At 42.5% G+C, this 24,534-nt stretch overlaps 3 protein-coding genes across 8 annotated transcripts; all 3 read left to right on the top strand.

The window, feature by feature from the left end:
• The first annotated feature begins 3,160 nt into the window (after positions 1-3,160).
• On the top strand, positions 3,161-4,977 carry LOC131263716 (DIS3-like exonuclease 2). Its single transcript, XM_058265967.1, has 2 exons — positions 3,161-4,477; positions 4,550-4,977. The coding sequence occupies exons 1-2, from the start codon at positions 3,341-3,343 to the stop codon at positions 4,877-4,879; spliced, it is 1,467 nt and encodes a 488-aa protein (XP_058121950.1). The 5' UTR covers positions 3,161-3,340; the 3' UTR covers positions 4,880-4,977.
• Positions 4,978-5,853: 876 nt separating this feature from the next.
• Positions 5,854-8,627, top strand: LOC131265321 (DIS3-like exonuclease 2). The gene is made up of 2 exons (XM_058267580.1): positions 5,854-8,004; positions 8,081-8,627. The coding sequence occupies exons 1-2, from the start codon at positions 5,854-5,856 to the stop codon at positions 8,483-8,485; spliced, it is 2,556 nt and encodes an 851-aa protein (XP_058123563.1). The 3' UTR covers positions 8,486-8,627.
• A 273-nt stretch (positions 8,628-8,900) lies between these two features.
• On the top strand, positions 8,901-23,938 carry LOC131263711 (epsin-1). 6 transcript variants are annotated; one of them, XM_058265958.1, is made up of 14 exons: positions 8,925-8,939; positions 10,434-10,555; positions 17,130-17,332; positions 17,434-17,598; positions 18,136-18,389; positions 18,467-18,757; positions 18,831-19,063; positions 19,135-19,318; positions 19,592-19,897; positions 19,968-20,156; positions 20,225-20,381; positions 20,470-20,756; positions 20,843-20,935; positions 23,011-23,938. In XM_058265958.1, coding segments are annotated over exons 4-14 (2,064 nt in total). In that variant the 5' UTR covers positions 8,925-8,939; positions 10,434-10,555; positions 17,130-17,332; positions 17,434-17,597; the 3' UTR covers positions 23,080-23,938. The 6 variants fall into 6 exon arrangements, 5 of the variants coding, with proteins under 5 accessions (XP_058121944.1, XP_058121941.1, XP_058121940.1 ...); XM_058265959.1 differs by lacking the exon at positions 8,925-8,939 and adding an exon at positions 8,983-9,013; XR_009178257.1 differs by lacking the exon at positions 8,925-8,939 and adding an exon at positions 22,132-22,654 and having other exon boundaries at positions 10,383-10,555.
• The last annotated feature ends 596 nt before the right edge of the window (positions 23,939-24,534 follow it).

Raw genomic sequence — 24,534 nt, 5'->3', positions numbered from 1 at the left:
GTTTACCACAGATGACAGCGCGCCTTTCATACGTCAAACATTCATTGTCAATCGTTACGACCTCCAAAGGAGGTTTTGTTTATTGTCTGACTCATTCTGAGCAGGCAACAGCGTATTTAATCTTATCGTCGGTATTATTCAAAAGGATTAAAGCCAGTTTCTGACCACAGTTTTGTCCAAAGCATATTTAATATTGAAAGCAAGTGACGTGCACCTCAATTTACCAGCGCAGTTCACCGAAGGTATTCGTTTTAAATCGTTAAAGTTTGTTTTGTCCATTGTGTATGTAAATGCTTGTGATGCAGTAATGGAGAAGAAGACAGTAAACAAAAAACAAACCAAAGGAAATGAAGCCTGCCAGAGCAAAAGTAAGAAGCGTAAAATTACACAAACGAATTCGTATTCCAAGCTGGGAGCAACAAGTGCGAACGGGGCGAGATCTAATGGACAAGTGCATATCGATACCGGACTAGACGATTTCGTGATGCTGAACATGATGTTGGATACGTTACAGAGGTTGAACTCCACAAGTCGAGACAAAGCGAACAAAGTCCAGATTACCCAAAAGAATGCTACAAAAAACAAGCCACAGAAGCAGCAAAAACCCACTTCTGGTTCAAGTGTGGTTAAACAGAAAGGACCGATGAAACCGTCAACATATCCGATAACTGATGTCACAGCGATCAGCATGGTTTCCACGAGTAAAAACGCAAAGATTGAAGAAACGACAATTCAGTTAGCTACAGTTAACACAGCAGTAACCACGCAAAAACAGCAGAATGAACCAAGACCGTGCTCGAGTGTAGCAGCTAAATCAAAAGCACCGTCGAAATCGGCAGCATATCCGAGTAGGGTGTACACGAACAAAAATGAAAACGGTCGTCGGAAGACTCCCACCAATAATGGAGATCAGTCAAAGATCCCAAATGAAACGAAGAACTGCAACCCATCAGGTAACAGCATAAAAACAAAGCGTAAAAAGCAGAATGAACCCGACCCTGGTAAAAGTGTTGGTAAAACAATAGGACCAATGAAACCACCCAAAGATGATATTTCGATACCGAAATCCACAAACAAACATGAAAATAGTCATCGAACGACACCTGCTAATCCAATTCCTTCGACATCGCATTTAGAATCAATTGAACATAATAAATGCAATAGTAAGCAAAAGGTGCCGCATTCCAAGCTAACAAGAGTTAGCGCCTACAAACAAAAGCAAAACATGCTGAATAAACCTGGTACAGGTTTAAAAAAAATAAAGGGGCGAAAGGAAACGGTGGCTCATCCCAAGCATGATGCTATGAAGCTGAGTAAGACGCCTACGAATAAAAATGAAAACAATCATAATAAGACACCTACCAATGCAGATCAGTCAAAAATGCATTTAGAATCGATTGAAAAAATAGAGGGCAAGGCTAATCAAATGTTACCGCTTCCCAAGCTAGTAACAGTAAACGCTACAAAAAAGTTGAATGAGTTCGAGGCTGATACAAGTTTATATAAACCCAAACCGCAACTGGAATCGGCAGCGAGTGCGATGGGCGACGTAATGATGTTGGTCGAAAAAACGGATTTCGAACCATTTGATACGTCGAACAAGGTAGAGCAGATCGAAATAGCACAGCCGAGCAAAAGTTTTATGTTGGAAGAGAACAGCCCCATCTACTCAAAAGCCTTAGAACCCATACAAGATAAGCAAGAAAACACTCCTATTGGCAATGGTTTTGAGCAACAGGTGACCTATCTGCTAAATACTGGCAAAAGACCTACAAGATACCTGCGAAAAAAGAAACAATACATCCCAGAGTTGACGTTAACGGGAATCAGGGATGAAAGACAGGCTATCATGCAAGATCGATTGGAGTCTTTTGTGGATCAGCTCGTGCAGAAAAATGTTGGGTTTTTGGCAGAAGGACGTTTAATAATAAATGTACACCACAATATGCATTCCTTCGTCTATTTCGTTCGAAGAAAAAAACGCGTCTGTTTGTGTAATATTACTTTGCGCCAGTGTGCTTTGCACGGCGATCTGGTAAAGGTATTTGTAATGAATAAACCAGAAGTTAACCCTGCAGACACTAATGCCGTTGAAAACTATTTTGGATTCGTTGTGGCGATCATCGAAAAACGTCACGATCGTACGTGCATTGGACCTTTGCTTAATCAGGAGAATCAATCCTATTACACGCTGGTTCCTCAAGATTTAACTATTCCATCGGTGCGTATTTACAAGCCATTATTAACGAAGCAACTGATTGATAACGCCAGGTCGGAAGAAAACGGAAATGGAGAACATTCAAAGGAAGTAAGCTCAATGAACACAACAGTTCTTTATCAGACAAAAATAATTGAGTGGGACGGCGAGATACCGATCGGGTCAAACCTGGACTTGGTTGATAACACAATCAACCAAAAGAAGTATATTAACGATAATAAAATTGCAACATTTGAGCAACAGGTGAATTATCTGTTGAACACTGGAAAACGGCCTTGTAAAAATGTCGCACGAAAAAGCACTAAGAAATATGATCCAGAGTTGACGCTGCCTTGTATCAGAGATGAATCACAGAATATCGTGCAATCTAAGCTAGAGTCCTTTGTGGATCAGATGGTGGAGAAAAAGGTTGGTTCTTTGGTGGAACGCTCATTAAGAGTAAATGTGTATAACAACAAGGAATCCTTCGTCGATGGCTCCAGAAGGAAGAAAGAAGGGGTGTGTATAGGCTCTATTCCCTTGCGCCAATACGCGTTGCATGGTGACCTGGTAAAAGTATTTGTAATGAATACACCAAAACTCGATGATCCCAAAGATTCAGTAAGACGAAAAACTAGAACCGAGAGGCGTGAAAGGAGAGAGCCTCCTAAAGGATTTGTGGTGGCGATTCTCGAAAAACGCCACAAAAGACAGTGCGTTGGAATGCTTCTTCCACAGCAAGATTCAAACTATCGTATATTAGATCCACTGGATGCGAAAATTCCAAGAGTACGTATTTACAAACAAAATTTACCAACAGATCTAAATAAAATGGGAACAACGGGCGTCGCAACAAAGTTCTGTCTGGCGGAAATCATCGAATGGCAGGGCGATATACCAATTGGAGCAAATCTCAAATTTCTTGATCAAACTAGCTTACTTAAAAATCAAAATGAATACATTTTGATCGAACATCATCTTGATGCATCTCCATACGCAGATCACATTCTGGCGCAACTACCTTCAGCTCTGTACAGCATTCCTCAGGAAGAAATCGATTTAAGGGAAGATCTACGAAGAGAATGTACATTTACAATAGATTCTGCTAGTGCTCGTCACTTGGATGATGCCTTGAGCTGTAAAATGTTGGAAAATGGCAATTGGGAAATTGGTGTTCATATCTCCGACGTTACCTACTTCCTGCGCGAACAATCAGAGCTGGATGAAGTGGCTAAGCTTAGAGCAACGTCAATTTATATGGTTGATACTGTATACCGCATGCTTCCGGAGCAGTTATGTGATGTATGTTCACTTCTCCCTGGCCAAGAGAAGTTGACATTTTCTGTGTTCTTCGAAATACTCCGGGATGGGACGGTAGTCAATACGCGCTTTGCTCGAAGTGTGATCAACTCATGTGCAAAGCTCTCCTACGAAAACGCACAAAAAATGATCAACAGCACAAAGGGAGAGGGTTCCAGTGAGGATGTAGTTCAGCAAATTTTCCATGGATATACGATTCAATCGTTGAGTTTGATCCTATGCCAACTGCATTCAATCGCTGTAAAACTCCGCCAACGACGCATCGAAGAAGGTTTTCTAGAGCTTGATCAATCGAGGCTTGCATTCTGGTTCGACACTGCCACTGGGTGTCCAATCGAGTATGACCAGCACAAAGATACAACGTTCGATGTATTAATGGTCCTTGCCAATACTTCAGCTGCTCAGGCAATTGAAGGTGCTTTATCGTCGAGTGCGCTAATCCGTTGTCCTCAACCACCGTCTGAGAAGATGATTGAAGATTTTGTGAAAACAATGGCAGATCATGGGTATACGATTTCATTCGCCAGCTCGCGAACGGTTCGCGAATCTATGGCTTCGATCATCGCTGCAGCAGAACATCCGGATGTCGCGAAGATTGTGCTGAATAAACTGCTTGGACGGTTTAAAAATCATCGGGCGCCAACCTTGGTCTACACAAACTTTACCAGTCCCATTCGTCGGTATACCGATTGTATGGTGCATCGCGTTCTTGCTGCTAAGATGGGTTTCGGCGAGAAGTCAAAACGAACACTGGAAGAGTTGGAGGAATTAGCTAAAACCTGCAATATGAAAAGGAACAAAGCCAAGGTAGCGGGTGATGCTAGCTTGATGCTTTGCTATCGTCAATGGTTGAAAACTGTTCAGAAGCATGAAACGATCGCCGGAGTAGTTGGATACGATGCTGAACATATCGAGTTGATTCTACTTGGTACAGGAATAACGCTCAACATAGTGACAAAGGTATGTAAGAGAGGATTTTATTTTATTGCCATTATTGTAAGCATTATATTAACATTATTTATGTTTTTCAAGAAAATTTCGTCTATTGCAAAGGTGGTTTTCAATTCATCCAAACCGATAGACGGTATTCAGTGGATTCCAGCGAATTCTTCCATGCCACCAGTAACTTTGAAAATCTTTTCCAAGGTTCGTGTTATCATCACATTGGTTGGCGATCATATAAGCGTATGTTCCATACTACCCATTGCTACCGAAAATACCTCTACAAGGGAATCATACAAAGATTTTCATAAGCATAAGAAAACAAATTTTATAAATCATAAAATATTGCTTTCTATAGTAGCTGCGATTACTGTTATAAGCTCTCTGGCTGTTGTGAAAAAGCTGTTTAAATTGAAATAATCTGCGGCGTAATTTGAAAACTTGAAACAGTGCCTGCATTAAAAAAAATGTTATAGCGTACGGGAATGGTATTATGTTATGTGCAATGTTAGTGAATAAATTTGCTGAAAATTAAAAAAAAAAGTGAATAAAAATGTTTATTACAGTTGGCTAGTCAAGGGTTTGCTCGCCTACTTATGTCAAAGTTGACAAACGGTCTCATTTTGTTTTATGTTCGGTTAGAGGTGCAAGTTTCAGCAGCGTGCAGTAGTGTTTCGTATCTAGTCTGTGTTTTAATGGAAAACTACCAAAAAGACTACATATCTCAAGTTAGCAATAGTTAACCAACAAAACAGGCAAACATCATAATGAATCCAATACCCAACGAACAAGGAAAATCCCCTATTAACAACAGTTTTGTGCAAGACGTGAACCAACTGTTGTATGCCACTAGATGGCCAGGAAAAAAGCAACGATGTTATCCAACGCTAAAATTAGCTGGAATTAAAGATAAAGCACCTTCTCTTGTCCGAGATCATTTGGAGTCTTTCGTGAAGCAACTCGTGGAGAAAAACGTTGGGTTTGTGGTAGAAGGAGTGTTAAGAATAAATATGCACTCTAATAAGCAATCTTTCCTGTGTTTCCGCGAGCCACGAGTAAAACGCGTTACTATCAAAAATTTTGCTTTACGCCAGTATGCTTTGCAGGGCGATCTAGTAAAAGTATTTGTTATTAATAAACCAGAAGTCAATGCTCCAGATGCTACTGCTATTAAAAATTACCAGGGATTCGTGTTGGCCATTCTCGAAAAACGTCACGATCGTACGTGCATTGGACCTTTGCTTCCTCAGGAGGATCCATCCTATTGCACGCTGGTTCCTCAAGATTTAACTATTCCATCGGTGCGTATTTACAAGCCATTTTTATCGATGCAACTGATTGATAACGACAGCTCAAAACAAAACGGAAATGAACATTCAAAGGAACTAAGCTCAATGAACACACCAGTTCTATATCAAACAAAAATTATCGAGTGGGACGGCGCGATACCGATCGGGTCAAACCTGAAGCCGGTTGGTACGGAAGTCAACCCAAAGAAGTATATTACCAATAATAAAATTGCAACATTTGAGCAACAGGTAAATTATGTGCTGAACACTGGCAAACTGGCCAGAATAATATTTGCACGAAATATCACCAGGACATTTAATCCAGAGTTGACGCTGCCTTGTATCAGAGATGAATCACACAATATCGTGCAATCTAAGCTAGAGTCCTTTGTGGGTCAGATAGTGGAGAAGAAGGTCGGTTATCTGGTGGAACAACCACTGAGAATAAATGCAGATAACAATATGATGGCCTACGTCGATGGTTTGAGCACTAATGAAGAATGCGTGTGTATAAGCTCTATTGTCCTGCGCCAATACGCGTTGCACAGTGACCTGGTGAAAGTGTTTGTAATGAATAAACAAGTTAGCTACACGCCAAAAGCTACATATTCGGCTAAACAAAACGATGGAATCAAAGGATGCTCTCAAGGATTCGTGGTGACGATTCTCGAGAAACGCCATAATCGCCAGTGCATTGGAAAATTTCTTCCACATCAGGAGTCAAACTATCGGGTATTAGTTCCTGTAGATAGGCGAATTCCTCCACTGCATGTTTTCAAGCATAATTTACCAGCAGAACTAAATAAAAAGGGATCAACGAGCGTCGCAACGAATTTCTATCTGGCGGAAATCGTCGAATGGCAGAACGATATACCAATTGGAGCGAATCTGATATCAATTGATAAGTATGATATAGTTAAAAATCAAAACGAACCCATTTCGATCAACAAGAATCAGGATGCAACTCGATACGCAGATCACATTCTGGCGCAACTTCCTACACAACCGTACAGTATTCCTCAGGAAGAAATCGATTTAAGGGAAGATCTACGAAGAGAATGTACATTTACAATAGATTCTGCTAGTGCTCGTCACTTGGATGATGCCTTGAGCTGTAAAATGTTGGAAAATGGCAATTGGGAAATTGGTGTTCATATCTCCGACGTTACCTACTTCCTGCGCGAACAATCAGAGCTGGATGAGTTGGCCAAGCTTAGAGCGACTACAAGTTATATGGCTGATAATGTATATCGAATGATTCCGGAGCAGTTGCGTGATGTATGTTCACTTCTCCCTGGCCAAGAGAAGTTGACATTTTCTGTGTTCTTCGAAATACTCCGGGATGGGACGGTAGTCAATACGCGCTTTGCTCGAAGTGTGATCAACTCATGTGCAAAGCTCTCCTACGAAAATGCACAAATCGTGATCAACAGCGCAAAGGGAGAAGGTTCCAGTGAGGATGTAGTACAGCAAATTTTCCATGGATATACGGTTCAATCGTTGAGTTTGATCCTGTGCCAACTGCATTCCATAGCTGTAAAACTCCGCCAACGACGCATCGAAGAAGGTTTTCTAGAGCTTGATCAATCGAGGCTTACATTCTGGATCGACACTGCCACTGGGTGTCCAATCGAGTATGACCAGCATAAACTTAAAAAGGCATTAGACGTTTTTGTGGCCCTGGCCAATACTTCAGCTGCTCAGGCAATTCAAGGTGCATTATCAGCGAAAACGCTAATACGTTATCCTCAACCGCCGTTTGAGAAGATTGAAGAATTTGTGAAAACAATGGCGGGGCATGGGTATACGATTTCATTCGCTAGCTCGCGAACGGTTCGTGAATCGATGGATGCGATCATCGCTGCAGCAGAACACCCGGATGCCGCGAAGGCTGTGCTGAATAAATTGCTCTTGCAATTCCAAAACTGCTGGATGCCAAACTTGCCATATACAAGCTTTACTCGTCCCTTTCGTCACTATACTGATTGTATGGTGCATCGCGTTCTTGCTGCCGAGTTAGGTTTCGGGGAGGAGTCAAAAAGGACATTGGAAGAATTGCAGGAGATTGGTAAAACGTGTAGCGTAAAAAGATACGGAGCCAAGGTAGCAGGAGATACCAGCTTTATGTTTTGCTATCGTCAATGGTTGAAAACTGTTCAGACGCATGAAACGATGGCCGGAGTGGTTGGATACGATGCTGAACATATCGAGTTGATTCTACTTGGTACTGGAATAACGCTCAACATAGTGACACAGGTATGTAAATGAAGATTTTATTTGTTTTTCATGGCATTATTGTAAGTTTAAATTTGTATTATTTATATTTTCCTAGACAACGTCGTCTATTGCGAAGATAGTTTTCAATTCATACAAACCGATAGACGGTATTCAGTGGATTCCAGCGGATTCTTCCATGCCAGCAGTGACATTGAAAATCTTTTCCAAGATTCATGTAACCATCACTTCGGTTGGAGATCATATAAGCGTATGTTCCATTCTGCCCATTGCTACCGAAACTACCTCCAGTGAAACGTGTGAAGAGAATATTCAAGAAATCACCTGGCGTTCCATACTTCCTATAGCAGTTGAAACTGCTGCATCGCGAAAATCGTACGAAGATTATCAAAAAAAGAAAAAATATTCATTCATGGACCATAAGATGTTCCTTCCTGCAGTATCTTTTATAGGCACTGCTATGGCTATAGGATCTTTAATTTTTTTGAAAAAGAAAATGTAAATTTAAATCATGAGCGCCGTAATTGAATATTCAATAACATATGTTACTGTAACGGCTCCTGCATTTTTTTAAACATGATGTAGCTAACGAGGAGAATGTTTTATTATGTAAGTTGCCAGAGAATAAACTTTTTTCCTTTTCCTTAAAATAATTATTTAAACTATTGACACAAATGAAAGAAATAGAATCATTCAACATGTAAGTAGTTGTGTAGATAGAGAAAGTTTTGAAAAAATGCAACAAAGGTTAACGAATTTTTTAAATCACCTCTGCTTCGATCGATAAGCCAAGACAAACTGACAACAATAAATGGCGAACCCAACCAGTCACTAAAAACGGGTTTGACTTTCCATCAGCCACGCAATACCAATACCAATACCAATCCATTTGATGCGGGATCAGTAGTAAAAAAGTTACAGCAGCGTAAAACGGTGCAACAGCGGGCGACGAAAAGGTACACATTTGGGCGAAGTTCACTCATGAGTTTTTGCTCTCAAACAGTAAAAATTTTCCCGATCTACGCAAAACGTAACCGTACAGCAAAGTTTTTAGTGCATCAGCAAGAAACGAGCTTAAAGAAAAGTGTCGCCCATATTTACATTGTTCCGTAGATGCGTGTGCGTATATGATTCGTCACGATATAGGGCGACGCGTTGTGAAAGTCCCGTGGGGAAGGGAAACGGAAAGAAAGTTAGAAACAGTTAGTCTCATCCGCTGTTGGATGGTCGCTGGCAAATTCGGCATAAAAGTGAGCATTGTACTCTTCGAACGATCTGCCAGTGTTCCAAGCGATCGCGTCTTTCGTGGTCGCCGTGCAGTTAATAGAATGATTGCATCCGAAATATGGGCACGATCCAGCAAGTTAGCAGTTTCATAAATCACTGCTACATCATCAGATGACGATAGTTCGTAGTGGGATTGTAGTAGACGTGATGGATGTAGTGGCGCTAAGGATTTATTACCCAATTCCATGGTTACTGGATTTGTACCGTTGAAAAGAAGCAGCGAACGGAATCTTCGCATTCAAGATGATGGAGTAATTCATGAGAGTGCAGTGGTCTTTTTCATAACGAAAAAAATCCAGCAGTGTACGGCATAGAGAAATTGGCAAAATATGCACGAATTGTTCATACGTACCCGTGCCTGCGTGTGCGTGGAAAGTAAGTTTCGTGTGGTTTTGTGTGTGGATAGCGATCCTTGTGAATGATCGGCTGCAAGTCATCGCAGCGAAGGGGGTGGAGAAAATGACGAGAAGGGTGTTGTGAAAACATTTGGTAATTTCCATTGAACGAGTAATTCATCAGGGAAGCCAACATTGCAATGCCATTGATAAAGAAAAACATATTGCAAGCAACAGGGATTGAAGTGGAATTATTTGGATAAATAAAATAAGAGATTTAAAAAAAAAAAATGGAAACAGGTAACACTGTACACTGTGAAGTTGTAAAAAAGTATTCAACATAAGAAATTGTTGCTTTCAAAGCAGAGTGCAAGTTGTTGGAAAGAGTTTGGTTTAGTGATGAAGATAAACCACTTTACACGTCATGGTCAGCGCGGCGGAAAGTAAACAGAATGTGTCGGATCAAGAAAAAGGTAGTGAAAATCGTTTGCCGCGAAAATGCAGTCTGGTATGCTGCCTAGAGCAGTAGTTTTTTTTTCAAACGACCCAATTGGTTAACAGCCAACGCTGATTTGGAATTTATGGAAAAGTGGTATTAGGTGCAAGACATCGCAAGATGAGTTAGGAGAAAAGAAAAGAAAACAATGAATCAAAACGGAAGGCATAGCGGACCGGTTGTAGATTGTTGTTCGGCGCTTTCTTCCTTTCAGACACGCGTCTGAACATTGGGAGAAAAGGGAGCGAAACACGGTTAAAAAACATGCATAAAAAGATAGCTTCCCTGCAAGATCTTGTGGTAATGAAAATTATGCCTTGCTCCATTTTTAGATACTGTGTGTAATGCGTGCGTGAATTTGTGTAAGCTCTTCGAATATCAATAAGGTTTTGTGAGTAATACTGATTTAAAGGGCATAGTGGCCATTTTTCGACCACATAACAACATTTGCGAGGTAAGTTACAACTTCAACCCTACACTGCTTGAGGAATACTAAATGGAAGGAGTCGGTTATAGGTTGATTATTGGTCAAAGCAACCAGAAGAAAATAACTTCCTGTTTGGAGCATATATTGTTTACTATCCCTTGGGCCGAGAACAACGCTATGCCCTACAAGCTAGTGAATCATTCTTTTCACCTGACACGCCTGGATGACATCATCGGAGAAGAATCTAGTAGGCACTTTTGGAATGATGCTCCAAATTCAATTACACCAAACAGTGGTATCTTAAGCCAATGGGAAGAATTATACGCACTTCTGTAAAATAGTTATTTTGAATGGACTACTCTATAAGGTCATCGAACAAATCGAACCACAACTGCACAACCACATTGTCATGACCATGCTATTGTTGCGTAGTAGAATCTTAAGTGGGTCTTGACCAGCTACCGTCCCTTTGCACTTGATACATAAACTACCAGAAGAAGATTGTTCCCACCGGTGTTTATCGTCTCCAGCTTGCAATCTGTGATGGATAGTTAATCAATACTTCACTCAAGCTTCAAGATTTGTTCGAACGTAAGAGGCGAGCAGACCTGCTATGGTTATAAAAACTGGCTTACCTTCTGCCGGACGCGTTCGGGAAGTGTTTTGAACCCAGCGCTGCACGCATACGAATGTACGTGGCGACGGTGTTCCTTGGTGGCGCCACACGGTTCGATCATGGCTTGCAACCAATTACTTCCGGTTCCTACTTCCCTATAGCGGTAGTATCGTGAATGGGTAAACAATTTTATTACGCTTTAAAGTCTCATCAAACTTTTTGATGCCACTTAATACAGCTTTCAAGTTAAATGGTGAAACCCTATGAATAGAAAAACGGAGTTTCTACAATACTCAAATTAGTTCATTCAATTTATTTTGCTGTGTAACTGTTACGAAACGTAACCTTAGTCATACAAGCGTCTACGATAACACTGGCAGTTCTTGAGACTTGAGACACTGGCAAACGCCGTCTCAATGGATTACGTTCAGAAAATTACAACTTCCGGACCAAATGTTTATGGGATCCCAACATTCCTGTGTGACTCATCAGAAACCGATTAGCTCGTCTGAGAAAGGGTTTTCTGGATTGCCTTTAAAATGCTTTCAATATCCATCTTCTACCTTTTTACCAGCAGACTTTCAATTTTACCCTCGTTTGTGTAAGGTCGTAACCGGGGAACGGAAAGATATTGAGCAACAAGTGGTCCGATAAAGACGTTCCTACCGAGCGCATTTATAAAAGAGCTCGAACCATCGCACTCTAGCGTCATCGCAAGTATAGGAAGCCTTCTTCCGTGCCTTTCGTCGAGTGTCACCATGGTGAGATGATAACCAACACTTCCGAACGCGTCCGCCATTGCGGCTATCATAACCATGTACAGGTGAAGTACAGTGTAGTATTTTGATAAAAGATAACGTAAAAAAGCTGTTGCTTAGGCTAAAGGTGGCGGTAGTTTGCACATACTGTTTTTCGATCTTTGAATGTCAATAGGAAAAGTAACAGCAAGGTCAAGATACGGAAATCTTCAAGCTTGGTTTTAAAGATTTTCACTTGTTATTTTTACCATCTCATTCTTACACAAGAACGTTTTACCGCTCCAGTGTGGTTACGGACGGAAGATTTTTTGTGCAAAAAATTCCCCATTACGTGGTTGCACTGCGGAAGGAGCCACCTTGCCAATGATAATCTAATTAAAACTTCATTCGTGGTAGTAGGTTTCTGAGGTGTTCATATATTGAACCAACGAAGTTCCCCAATATAGAATCGAATGTAAACATGTATTACCAACTTACTGCGCGGTAATGAAGCTCCAGAGCTCCATGCTGAGCAAAGTAATCGATAGACCGAACCTGAACCACGGCATGTTGGCTTGACCATTCGCTGGTCCTTTAGGACAAGGTAGTTACAACACCACCAGCGGTGGGAAGTATGGTGAGAGGTGGAAGATTGCGTGACGTTGATGCCGGCTCGTACCTTTTGCAACGTGACTGACACCTAAAACGTAAACTGTTTAACGAAAGCAACCAGAAGCGGCTAGGAGATCGATGCAGAGCCAAAGCATAAAAACAAACCTGAACGTCCCTCTCTCCAACATTCGACGAAGGTCGTTGGCTGAATAAGTTTTACACACTACGGTTGCTTATGTTTATCCGATGCCAATGTGTTTTTCACAGTTCACGAATCGATACGTGTACTGATACGGATATACTTGTTTGCATCAACTATTTATACATCAACACTTTATAGTAAACTAAAGAAGTGGCCTTTCTTGGATATTCAGAGAACATGCTCATCTCCATGTATCAAATTCGGCAACGGTCCGTATTGTAGTAGGCTACTTAGATCTTTATCTTTATCTAAACTATTCGCAATAATATGCTATATTACTCACAATAATGATGCCCTTGACTTGCATTGCTTAAAGTTCGCCGATGGTTAACGCTTGTAGGAAAACGGATCCGAATGGCGTTGAAAAACGAGACAGTATTCCGATAGCGAACCGTGACGCCCACTATTACTCCAACCGACTCTAGATTGATGGCTTTAAATAGTTGGCGAATCCTTTTGAAACAGATACACCGTTCGAGGGTTCGTTCCACACCATTCTTCCCGAAAGTGTAATTGTGGGAATGCTTGGAAGACCAACCAAACTTCGCCACAAACCACAAGCCAATTTGTGTTTGAAGGGAAGGAAGGATGGATAGACCCTATGTGCGTCCATCCTGTGTTTGATGACGCACAGTTTTGGCCCCGCTTAGTCGAATAATCCTTGGTCGGATCGGTAATTAGATAGTATTACGGTGGTGGTCAGACTTATGCAGTTTGGGGAGGCAATGCCCCCTCCATGATATACCCAGTCGTCACCAAACACCCCCTTTCGCGGCGTTGGTTTTGGGTGACCGGCGAGGGTATTTCTCACGCAATCAATATATATCGGGGAAACTTGGATTATTGAGCGTGTCAACGTGCAACCGTGGTCACATGTAGCGGATTTAGTAGCCGGGTTTAGCATTTAATCGGGGCGTTAAAAGTGGACGTCTGCTGAAAGCGCCAGCTGATATGATAGTGGTTGAGCAGAAAAGTACTCGAGATCTGTTCGGGTTTATTCTACAGCACAAACTACACTGCAAATTATTTCCACCAATACCCCTTTTTATTTGGGGCATCAAAAAATAAGGTCAGTTTGTATATAAAAACCAGACAAAACGGGTACGCCACGTCGTGCATTTATTTACGCAGACGCCCGAGTTTGGCGATGGGGGATGATCTGATAAAAATCATCGTTTCTCTTCGCCTCCCTGTGCGTTCCTTGAAAGATGATTGCATTCTCCAAGTGAAGAGTAGCTTTTTTTTAGCTGGTGTCCCTACTTTTTTTTTTGAAGACGCCCACGCGTGTGCAACGTGTACTCCTCCAGCGGGGACAAATTGAATTATCCTTTGTCGCGTAACGAAAAATCAATCCCCACACCACATCGGGTGCTGCTGCGGGGACCTGCCACTTTTCTGGCACTGACTGCATTTTAGTCTTCGTGTGACAACCGTCCGGAAAGGAGGAGACACACATTGCAGTGCTTTCCTTCACAGAAACACGGCCAAGGATACGGGGTGTTTTTTGTTGTTGTTGTTCCGTGTCCGTGGAGTGAGTGAATTCGGGTAGATGCACAGATCGTTTCTGCTCGTTATTGTGTATTTCACCACCAGATTGCGATGCAGATGGATGTTAAGCGATGGGGAGATAAAGATGAAACACTGTATGGAAAATAATCGTGCAGTGTTAATTGTTGTGTCCGCTAAATGTGGAACAACCACTAAAGAGGAAAAATAATCTCCGATACCGAACAAGCTTACCGGTGGTAGAGACGAGCTTCCCGAGTGATAACAAAGATAACAGTGTCATGAAAACGCGATAATTCTTCTTTTGCAATCACCCACCCCATCGGTGTCGGGCAAGCTTTGACGCAAACAAGCAACGACAGCAGGCTACCCGGTATCACGGAGTGTTCAAGACCGTATGATCTCATGTTCATTGGGTTGGTGCATTCCTGCGACCCAGTGCACTTTACAGTTTTGTCGCAGCAGCTGAGAAAAACTCCATCCCAGACTGGCTCTGGGTATCGTTGCGGACGTGTTTAAGAGGGAAAACAAAGCGCCCGCTACTGTGTCGCGCGTTCCCTTGGCGAAAAAAAAAAGCAAACCTGTTCGTGTTGGTGGCGCATCTATTGGCGGTCGGCGGGTGTGATCTACTGATCCACATTCAGTGTGCGACGACGACAAGTGCGGGTTTACTCTCGGTTCGCGGTCTGCGTCCTTGTCGTTCATCTTTCTGCTACGCCTGCTTCATCGGTTCCGCTGACATTGACAACTAGTCAAACGGGTTTGTTGTTCTCGCTCACAAGCAGCAGATACCTTCCCTTTCCGCGAGGATGCTTTTCAAGTGATTGGAAGTGGAAGAAATTGCATTATGTGGCGAATTCCGTGAGACTACGCTGTGAATCGCAGAAAAAATCGATCGTTAAAAACTGCAAGTGGTTCATTTTCGATGAGCCTTAATTCTGAACGAAAGCGAACACTCTCCATGAATGCTATCCAAACCGATTTCACTCTCGTTGACTTAATGGAGAATCTTTGCATTAAAAAGAACATCATGGTTACCTTTGATCCATGAAAAATTTGACCTACATTTCGTATTCGAATCCGTTCCCAAGATTACTTGCACGAAATTCTTTTTCAGTAATTTACTAATCCATGAAGTCATGAAGTGAACCAATGGGACAACATGTTTGTTGTTACAGAATTGAAATTGAAAGAAGTCACTGGTTTACCCAGATAAGTTCTTTAATCGTTCCATTGGAATGTTGTCAAGTGAAGAAAAGCTGCGTTAACTGTGTTATGAATGCTGCTTGAAATATTTTTCACCAGCAATCACTCAATAGACACCTACTTTCCAAAGCAATACCTTTTCCATCACTAGAGTAATTCGAAGGCAATAGTGAAAAGAAAAGAAGGAGCTGGTAAAAAATGCAAACACGCTGTAGTTGGCATTGCTCAGCGAACCGCGGACGAAATGTATATTGTATGCCACACTCCTCTTCTCCCGCTTCGTGTGCGGCTCATACCACATCCCCACGCATCACCTGCATAGCGGCTTTTCTCCAAGGTTTTTCCACCCAGACCCGCGTCTGAGGGCTTTGACACCGAAACCTGAACTAGCATCTATCGCACGCCAACCGGGGGTCGTTCGCTGCTCCACCGCTGTTCACGTTTGACACGGCTGACCGAATCGTTCACAAAATGGATAAAGTTGGCATTCGAACCGACGTCGGTAACAGCGATCATTTTAATTCTGCGAATGAATTTCCTCTTCCAGGGAATGGGAACTGCTGTTCGTTGAACTGTTTCTATTTATGCTATGGCCGTTTAAATGGACATTTAAACGCCAACGCAGTTTGAAACCAATGCACAATTCGTTCTCTTGGATTAAGTTTTCCGATCGTGCAAATCAATATGCATTACCCCCCTATTTATAAACATTCTGTTGGTGTGTGAATCGCCCGCATACTAGATGTGCTCTCAATTAGTGATTTTTTCTAACTACTATTTCTTGTTGCATGTTGTTAGCATATTGTATTTTCCCTCATTTTTCTACTAGTTGCCTGATCGATCAGACATCACGATCCGAGATCTACAAAGTCGTTTTTTTTAAACTAACATGAGTTCTTGAGTCGAGCTGCAATATAAGTAACCACAAACGTACAAGTGTCCGCATGTAAATTCTGGCCCTGCACTTTGATTACTTACCGCCATTTTATCTACTGTGTACAAATTTGCTTCAATGCAGGGTCGCTGGCCCTATTTTGGCCCTATGGAAAGGAGCTTAACTTTTTAACTTTTTTGTATAGTATCGATTTTTTCTAGTTAAAAACTAAGTTTGTAAGCGAATATAAGTAAACACTGCCTAAACAATCTTAAGTCATGTTTTTTAAAAAGAATTATCAAAATGTAACTTGAATTTTTTAGGGCTCGAAACATTTTTTTCTCGATGAAATGAATGAAATTAATGAAAATTCTCGATGGGCAAAAATGAATTGAATTAAGCAGCCAATCTCGTTTATTTAACTATTTTAAATTTATTTAGCAATTATTTAAATCATAACAAAACATAAGATAAGCATTTTTCATTGTGGCTAAAACAGGTACGGCCAAAATAGCGACAAAAAGTGTGCTCGGAAATTGATAATTTTTCAGTGAAAACAGCTAATAAACTCAACAATATGAATTTTATTGCATGGTTAGAAAGCTACTCTATATTACCATACCAAGTTTATCGTTATATGATCGGTACAATGAGTGCAATGATTTCTTTTGTGGTTACCCTCTAGTAAGTGGTGCAAAAGTGGCTTTTCAAACCTACCAAGGAACCGCGACAGTTGAGGTGCAAAACGAATGAAAAGTTCCATAATTAACCGGCTGGCCACATAAGACTAAAAGTGATATTCAATTTTGTTACAGCTGTAATTATTTATTTTGTTTCTATTTTGACAGATCGTCAAACAGAGCTGCTGCAAAAGACTCACATTCCGTAGTGTTTTACATAACATAATATTTCCTTCTTTTCGCGTCTGTTAAGTGTCTATGTTCTTAACCTATGAACGGCATATTATAAAAAGAGAAAAAGCATTTTCATTGCGTTTGTGTTTGAAAGGGAGTGTTTTTTAGTCCTGATTTCACTGCGCAAGTTAAACAGCGTAAGTGTTTATAAACCCTTTAACCATTAACACTAAAACGGTTTGTGCGTGCGTTGGTGTTTAAGTGTTTGTTTGCGTGTATTTTTTTTTTATTATTTTAGCTTGAAAGTTATCAAGTGTAAGTGTGCTGCTGCAGTTGTGCATATGTGCTTGTATCAAGAGATCGTGATTTAGTGCCACTTGGAACGTGCTAAAAGTCACCTGATAACGTGCAAAGCGGAAGTTTTTCAATCAGTCGCAGAAAGAAAAATAAAAATTTACCAAAAGTAAGTCCAAAGAACCAAATATCTCTGTAATGATAAAATATCTCTATAAAAATGATCAAGCAAATATTGTAAACAATTCTCAGGCGTTTAATTATTTCAATAGTATAAGGGGCACGTCAGGGCAATCAGTTTTACATAATTTTCCAATATTACATACGCATAACTTGTTGTTTTAGCACTTTCATTGAACTTTTACTAATTTAATTACTTGAAATCGTTGTTTGGGGCAGAACAAATAGAAAAAGGGATGACCTGTTCAAGCCGTCCACCATTTCCGGTGCGAATGGAAGTATCTGTAACTCATACTCTATCTGACCAGTTAGTGGGCTTCATTGGAATATTTATATGAGAAGGTTAAATGCTAGGGTTCAACTTCAATTCTGTACGCGTACCTTAACGAGTTGATCGATTCATAACTTTGTGTTAGACCACGTGTATACATACCGGTACATAGGTTTGGGATTGTTTTTCAGAAATTCGGTATAGTTTAACGATCGTATTACTAATTCTTTTACTTGTGCTTATACAAAAAAACAGTGAAGAAAACCGACACACAGATGAACGTAGCTGGCATACGTCGTAACATAAAGAACATCGCCCACAACTACTCCGATGCCCAGGTGAAGGTGCGGGAGGCCACCTCCAACGATCCATGGGGACCGTCGTCAACGATCATGGCGGAGATCGCCGACCTCACGTACAACGTGGTGGCATTCTCCGAAATCATGCAAATGATCTGGAAGCGCATGAACGACCACGGTAAAAACTGGCGGCATGTCTATAAGGCATTGGTAAGTTCAGCACCGCAGGGCGCTTACTGTAACTCGCTGACTGGGTAACTGAATGTTTTTACTTTCTTTTTCCGTAGCTACTGCTAGAATACCTCATCAAGACCGGCACGGAGAAGGTGGCGCAGCAGTGTAAGGAAAATATCTACGCCATCCAGACACTGAAGGAGTTCCAGTACATGGAGGAGGGCAAGGATCAGGGCATGCACGTGCGCGAGAAGGCGAAACAGCTTGTGTCGCTGCTGAAGGACGACGAGCGGCTGAAGAATGAGCGTGCCCGTGCGCTGAAGGCGAAGGAACGCTTTGCTCGCACGGCCAGCGGTTTCGGTAGCGACGGTTCCATCGACGGCCCGACGCAGCGCGATCCGAGGGTGTGTAGCAGTATGTGTACCAAAGAAACCCACTTGGGGAACTATAGTTTTGCGTTTTACTTGCGTTTTGCAGCCACCGAACTGGGGTGAAGGAGAACCGATCGCGGGTGCAGCAACAAGCGGCGTCGCCGGGAAACCAGTGTCGGAGATCGAGTTTGTGCGACCACAGACGGTCGGTGAAGAGGAATTGCAGCTGCAGCTGGCGATGGCCATGTCGCGGGAGGAGGCCGAACAAGAGGAACAGAAACGGCGCAGCGACGACGTACGGCTACAGCTGGCGCTTAGTCAGAGTGAACAAGACTTCAAGTGAGAGGAAAAAAAACCCACCAACCTATCTCGATCGATCAACATTTAATTACTATTGTTTGTGCTCACAGAAAGGATGGCGATCCAAAGGCAGGACCGCAGGAGGGCAGCAGTGCTTTGGTCGATCTGTTGGACATTTCATTCGGAGCCGCTTCGATAAGTAGTCCGGCTCAGCATCAACCATTGGCTGGTCCATCTGGTAGCGCTCCGATCGATCCGTGGGGTATGCCCGTCGCCGGAGGATCACGACCAACGGTAAGTTACCGTACACTTTTTGATACAGTCAATTCAAGCGACACGATAAAACATATTTTCTGTTAGACTTTAGCCATCAAAGCACCACCAGAAGAACGTGCAAATACGGTGGGTTCAGTTGGGGTAAGGAAGAAATTTTAACCCCCTGACTAGAGGCTACTGTTTAGGCTCCTTTACGGACACGCTCGTTCCTTTAAACATTAAGTCAAATCGTAATGATTGTTCCTTGATATGTTTTGTAAAATGATTTCTACTTTCTTTAACACTTTGTAGACTTCGGATCCATGGTCTAGGACATCATCGCCACCGGTAGTGGACCCGTGGCTCAACACCGCCTCCGCATTGCCACCACCGGGCCCGTCCACCTCCAAACCACCCCTCCTGGGCGCCGGCGTTGGGCTGGAGGCGTGGCAACCCCGCACACAGTCTCCCTCGGTTGCATCCGGATCATCGGTCGAGGGATGGCTACATAATGGAGGGGGTGCCGCTTCCGGGATGTCCAACGGTACCGGAGCGACGAACGGAAATGTGGATCCTTGGTTAAGTAAAACAACTCTGGCCGGTGTTGGAGCTACTGCAGTACGTTTAACCATATAAATCGAGCATCGTGATGTTCTCATTTCTAATTTTTATTTCTTTTTTTTCACAGCCAGCCACGATTCCTGCTGCAGATCCGTGGCAAGCGAATAAACGGACCACACCAGTGCCTGTCGTTGCTGCTACCGCCGACCCATGGCAGCCCAGTTCGTCCGCAACCAAGCTGGACCCGTGGGCTCCGGTGAGCAACAACTCGGCAAGCGGAAGTATCGGTGACCTGGGGGCGGCATTTGGTGGAGCTGTAAGTGATGAACCACGGGGCGGTCGCGCTAAGGAAAATTTTAATGTAATCATATGGTTCGCACTTAGATTCCACCCAACCGACCATCACCAGTTGGAGCAATCACATCTCCCGTATCCGATCTGGATGAGTTCGATATCATTACGAAGCGAGCGGCCAGCACCACCAGCAGTAGCAACAATAATAACAACCACGCCGCAAGCAATAACCTGAACAACAACAGCTGTAAGTGTGGCGGACACAGTGTGGTTAGCGAACGGTTTGGTAAGAGTTTCATATTGACGGTTGCCTCCCTTCCCTATTCGGTGATTAGCATTGCTACTGGGTGATCTCGATCCACTTTCGTCATCCGGAACAACGTCGAGCTCGCCAAGCATGGGTGCGACGACGGCGGTCAAGAAGACGCCGCAATCTTTCCTCGGCGAAAACTCGTCCCTCGTCAATCTGGACAATCTAATCAAACCGATGCCGAGCGGTACTGGTACCAGTGGTGCGACGGCATCCTTGACTGCTTCGGCGGCGGCCTACAATCCATTCGGTGACACCGGCAGTGCCGGGGCACCGGTGCAGAAAAATCTATTCCATCAAAATCAACCTCAGGTGCGTAGTAATGGAGAATGGAGTATTGTTTTGGATTTTAACTTACAAAAGCAACTGCTGTGGCTTTTGTTGTCGTATTGTTTTAGGTTCCGTCCATCAATCAATTGAAGCAGTCACCGTTTCCGGTAACGCTTAATCAGGATCCTTGGGCACCGGTTGCAAATATGACCGCAGCACAAGTGAGTATGAAACGGGGAGAGATGGCATAGCATCCGCATGGGAACTGGCTAGAAATGCTATAATCTAGTCCAGGGGTGTACGCAGGGTGATGGTATGCTTTTGTTAGTATGATTACTACAACCCACCAGCAACGGATAATATGATGCTTAGCGTCTTCCATGAAGAATTATATTTAAACTGATTTCGCCGAACAGTAAGATGCTTCCATCTTTTGTCCCTAACTGAATGCAATTAACATGCAATGTGACACCACATTTGTTGCCGTTTATTTCTGTCCTTAATGTTTGTGCCTGGCGGGAAACTAACGTGCAATTTGAATCACGATGCAGCCTCACGTGGACGACATCGAATACTTTCCCTACGACTCCACCCTTGACGCTAATGCCATAAACAATAACGACACGGTCGATACTATTGATCGCAACACTTCCGACTGGAGGATCTCCTCACACTCCAGCATGGCTCAGGCGAGACCCCTAGGGACGCTCGAGCACATCGACTGTAATCTCAACGAGGAGAATATTCGCGGTGACGAACCGCGTGAGGAGGAAGACGACATTTTCAACACCAGCTATGTGCTTTCTTCTTCCACGGGCGCCGGAGACACAGGTTTTGCCGGAGGGCGACATTTGTCGACGGCACACCTGGACACGGCCCGTCCATTGCGTCAATTGTACGATTTTCACTTTGCTATCGATGACGACGCACTCGACATTAACCGATCCACCTCGCTAGCAACGGGTGATGGTCAGAATATTCCGACACGGAACACAATAATGGGCTCCGGTGGACCGACCGTACCAGACGCATGCCACGCGAACATTAACAACAATTTTGAAGTGAGTGTGTTTTTGCAACACTCTAAATGTGTACTGTAAGGTTGTTAGTAGTGGAAAAACGTGCTCGATGATCGTTAAAACTCGAAAAAATAAGTTTGTTCGTTGATAATGCAGTAGTATGATAACATCCGCTACATATGTGAAACATATTTTGTTCGAAATGTATCTTTCCTACCAACTTAACATTACAATTCGTATTGCTTGTATTAAAACATTCTAAAGTCATGCTATGTGTGTATTTTCTCTTTTTTTTCTTTTCCCATCCAAACATGTCCTCTTTTTCCTGTAACTTTATCTCGCCATTCATCTTTGTATCGAATTCCACGTGGGGAATCGCTAATGCTTCTTGATTTCAGCACACATCGCCCGGAAACAATGGAGCATGGACGCTAAATTAAACACAAGAACACGTCCAACGACTATGCCCCTCCTCTATTGATAGTGATTTGATAAATGGTTTAAAAAACATACGAGATGAAGGCAATTTACTGTTGTCCCTCCTCCCCCGAAGTGTGGTCCTTAGTCCCGTAGTTCCAGTAGGTAGTGAAATGATCTTCATCTCGTGGTTTCTGTTTGTGATGGTTCGTACACTTTTCGATCATCAAGAAGGATGTGGCAAGGACATTTTCCCCCCCGGTTCGGGGTGGAAAGAATCGCCATCTTTGTAATCGCTACGCTAAGCCATCGACAACCATGCCGCTGCCTCCTGCGCCTGTGTTTGTATGTGTGTGTGGTACGTGTGCTGGTCCATCAATATGCTATCACGCTATGCTTCAGAAGGTTGCCAGAATCCAACGTAGCGACTGGACGGTGGACGACGGCCTCCCAACGCACGCACCAAACGCTCGGTGCGAATTGATTACAATGTACTTGCTTCCGGTAATGTTGAATTTGTTTACGTGTGCTTATTCATCATCATTGCGTTGCAGTTCAGATTTTCTTCATTTTTGTGTGTATAATTTCATTGACTTCTCCTTTTCACAAATAACCCCACTTGGTTTTCCGTGTTTTAACACTTGTGTTCTACTAATAACGCCAGAAAATCTCCCACCAAACAGTATACCTTTGCTCAACTTTTAACACATTTGGGTTATCAATTATTTCCACCTGCTTTTCCTTTTACCCGTCTAGGAATTACTTAATAAGTAGTTGCTGTATTTCTGCCTTTTTAAGTTTTCTCCAATCGTTTAGTACCAATACTAATGTGTTACAATTTCGCGGGAATCGTTTTGCAGAGCAACCTAAACAATAACAATAGTGCACCCTGGATGAATCCTCAATCGTCGAATCCATTCCTGTCGTAAGCAGCCAGTGGTCAACGACGGCACCGCACGCTAGCAGAAGCAACCAACAAGAAGCAAACTTTTATAATACCGGGACCTTTCCTAACGCAATCTTCTTCCGGCTGAAGTCAGGAATCGGGGTTTACTCTTAAAACAAACGGGATCGATTAGTTGAGGACGTAGGACCGACTGTTGATGTAACTAACCAAACTTGTGCGAAAGCGAAAGGCAATACATTGAACAAACTAACCAAACCACACTCAAATCAGAAACAGGAACAGAATACATCGAGCTAGATTTTTTTATTCTCTGGGTATTTCGGGGATCCGCCAGACAGCATCACACATGGATTTGGTGACTCGTGTTCGGTCTGAGGGGCCTAAGGGAGCATGAGAGAGGAGACATTTATGGTTTCGATTAATTTAAACGTATACCAGCGCGTGTTTAAAGCGGTCGGCTGGCTGATAAAACTAAAAGTTATCGACCGCCATTTATTTATCTTCTGTTAAACTAAACATGGATCCGGTTGGACAATATCAACCAAATTCGATCGCGCATCGTTTAGACAACCATAATTTAAGGGCAAAGGTAACAACCGTGGTGCGGGGATGGTGAACGAGTTTCGAACATTGGAAAAGTCTTACGGAGCACGGAAACAGGCATCCACTTGGTCATGTTGTTGACGGTGGAATGAATTTAAGCGAAAGAAAAATTAAAATGCCTTATTATAGTGGGAAATGATAGAAGAAAAAAAAACTAAAAAACTAAGCTAAAACAGATACTACTAGTAACGATAAAGAAACAAGATACTACTACACTCTAGGGATGGGCTTCATCATAACGCAGCAGATGCTAGTACATCGCATCCTAAATAAACGCGCTGGAAGTGGGGAATCAAATCAAGAAACCAGAAAAGAAAACACACGACAGACACCCACTTATGCTTTGGCGGGTAGCAACTGAAGCAGCTAAAATTGGTCATCAATCTTTAAGTCGCAATGTTTCAGGGAAATCCACTTTGATTTTCCTGATCCTTTGTGGTACCATCCGTTCTGGAAAAATAGCAATTGTTTCGCGTTGAAGTGTCATTGTATGTGTTTATATGGCCTTCTGCTAAATGGGTTTTTAGCTAGGCTTAGAAAAAAGACTAGCAATTCTCTGTTTTCTTCTCCGCAACCTTAAGATTTTATTTTCCACATTTTGTCTTTGCGATACTACAGAGTTTATCGACGACCGTTTGTTTGTTTCATTCCTTGGAAGTATGCTTGTATACAGTTTTATTTATTTGAACTGCTTCCTCGGATTAACTGACGCAACCAAAAGAGTATGATCTTTCGGTTATCTTAATTCACTTCTTTTTTATTACCCTCCCATTCAGCTTATTGTTACTTTTCGTGCTCTTGTTTCTGTTCTTCATCGACGTTTTATTACCTTTAAACGTATTATTTAAAGTAAGATCAAGCGAAGATCATTCAC

The sequence above is a fragment of the Anopheles coustani genome, chromosome 2, assembly GCF_943734705.1.
Source record: "Anopheles coustani chromosome 2, idAnoCousDA_361_x.2, whole genome shotgun sequence".
NCBI lineage: Eukaryota > Metazoa > Arthropoda > Insecta > Diptera > Culicidae > Anopheles > Anopheles coustani.
The sequence above is the reverse complement of the archived record's forward strand: the minus strand, read 5'-3'. Positions and strand labels throughout refer to the sequence as shown.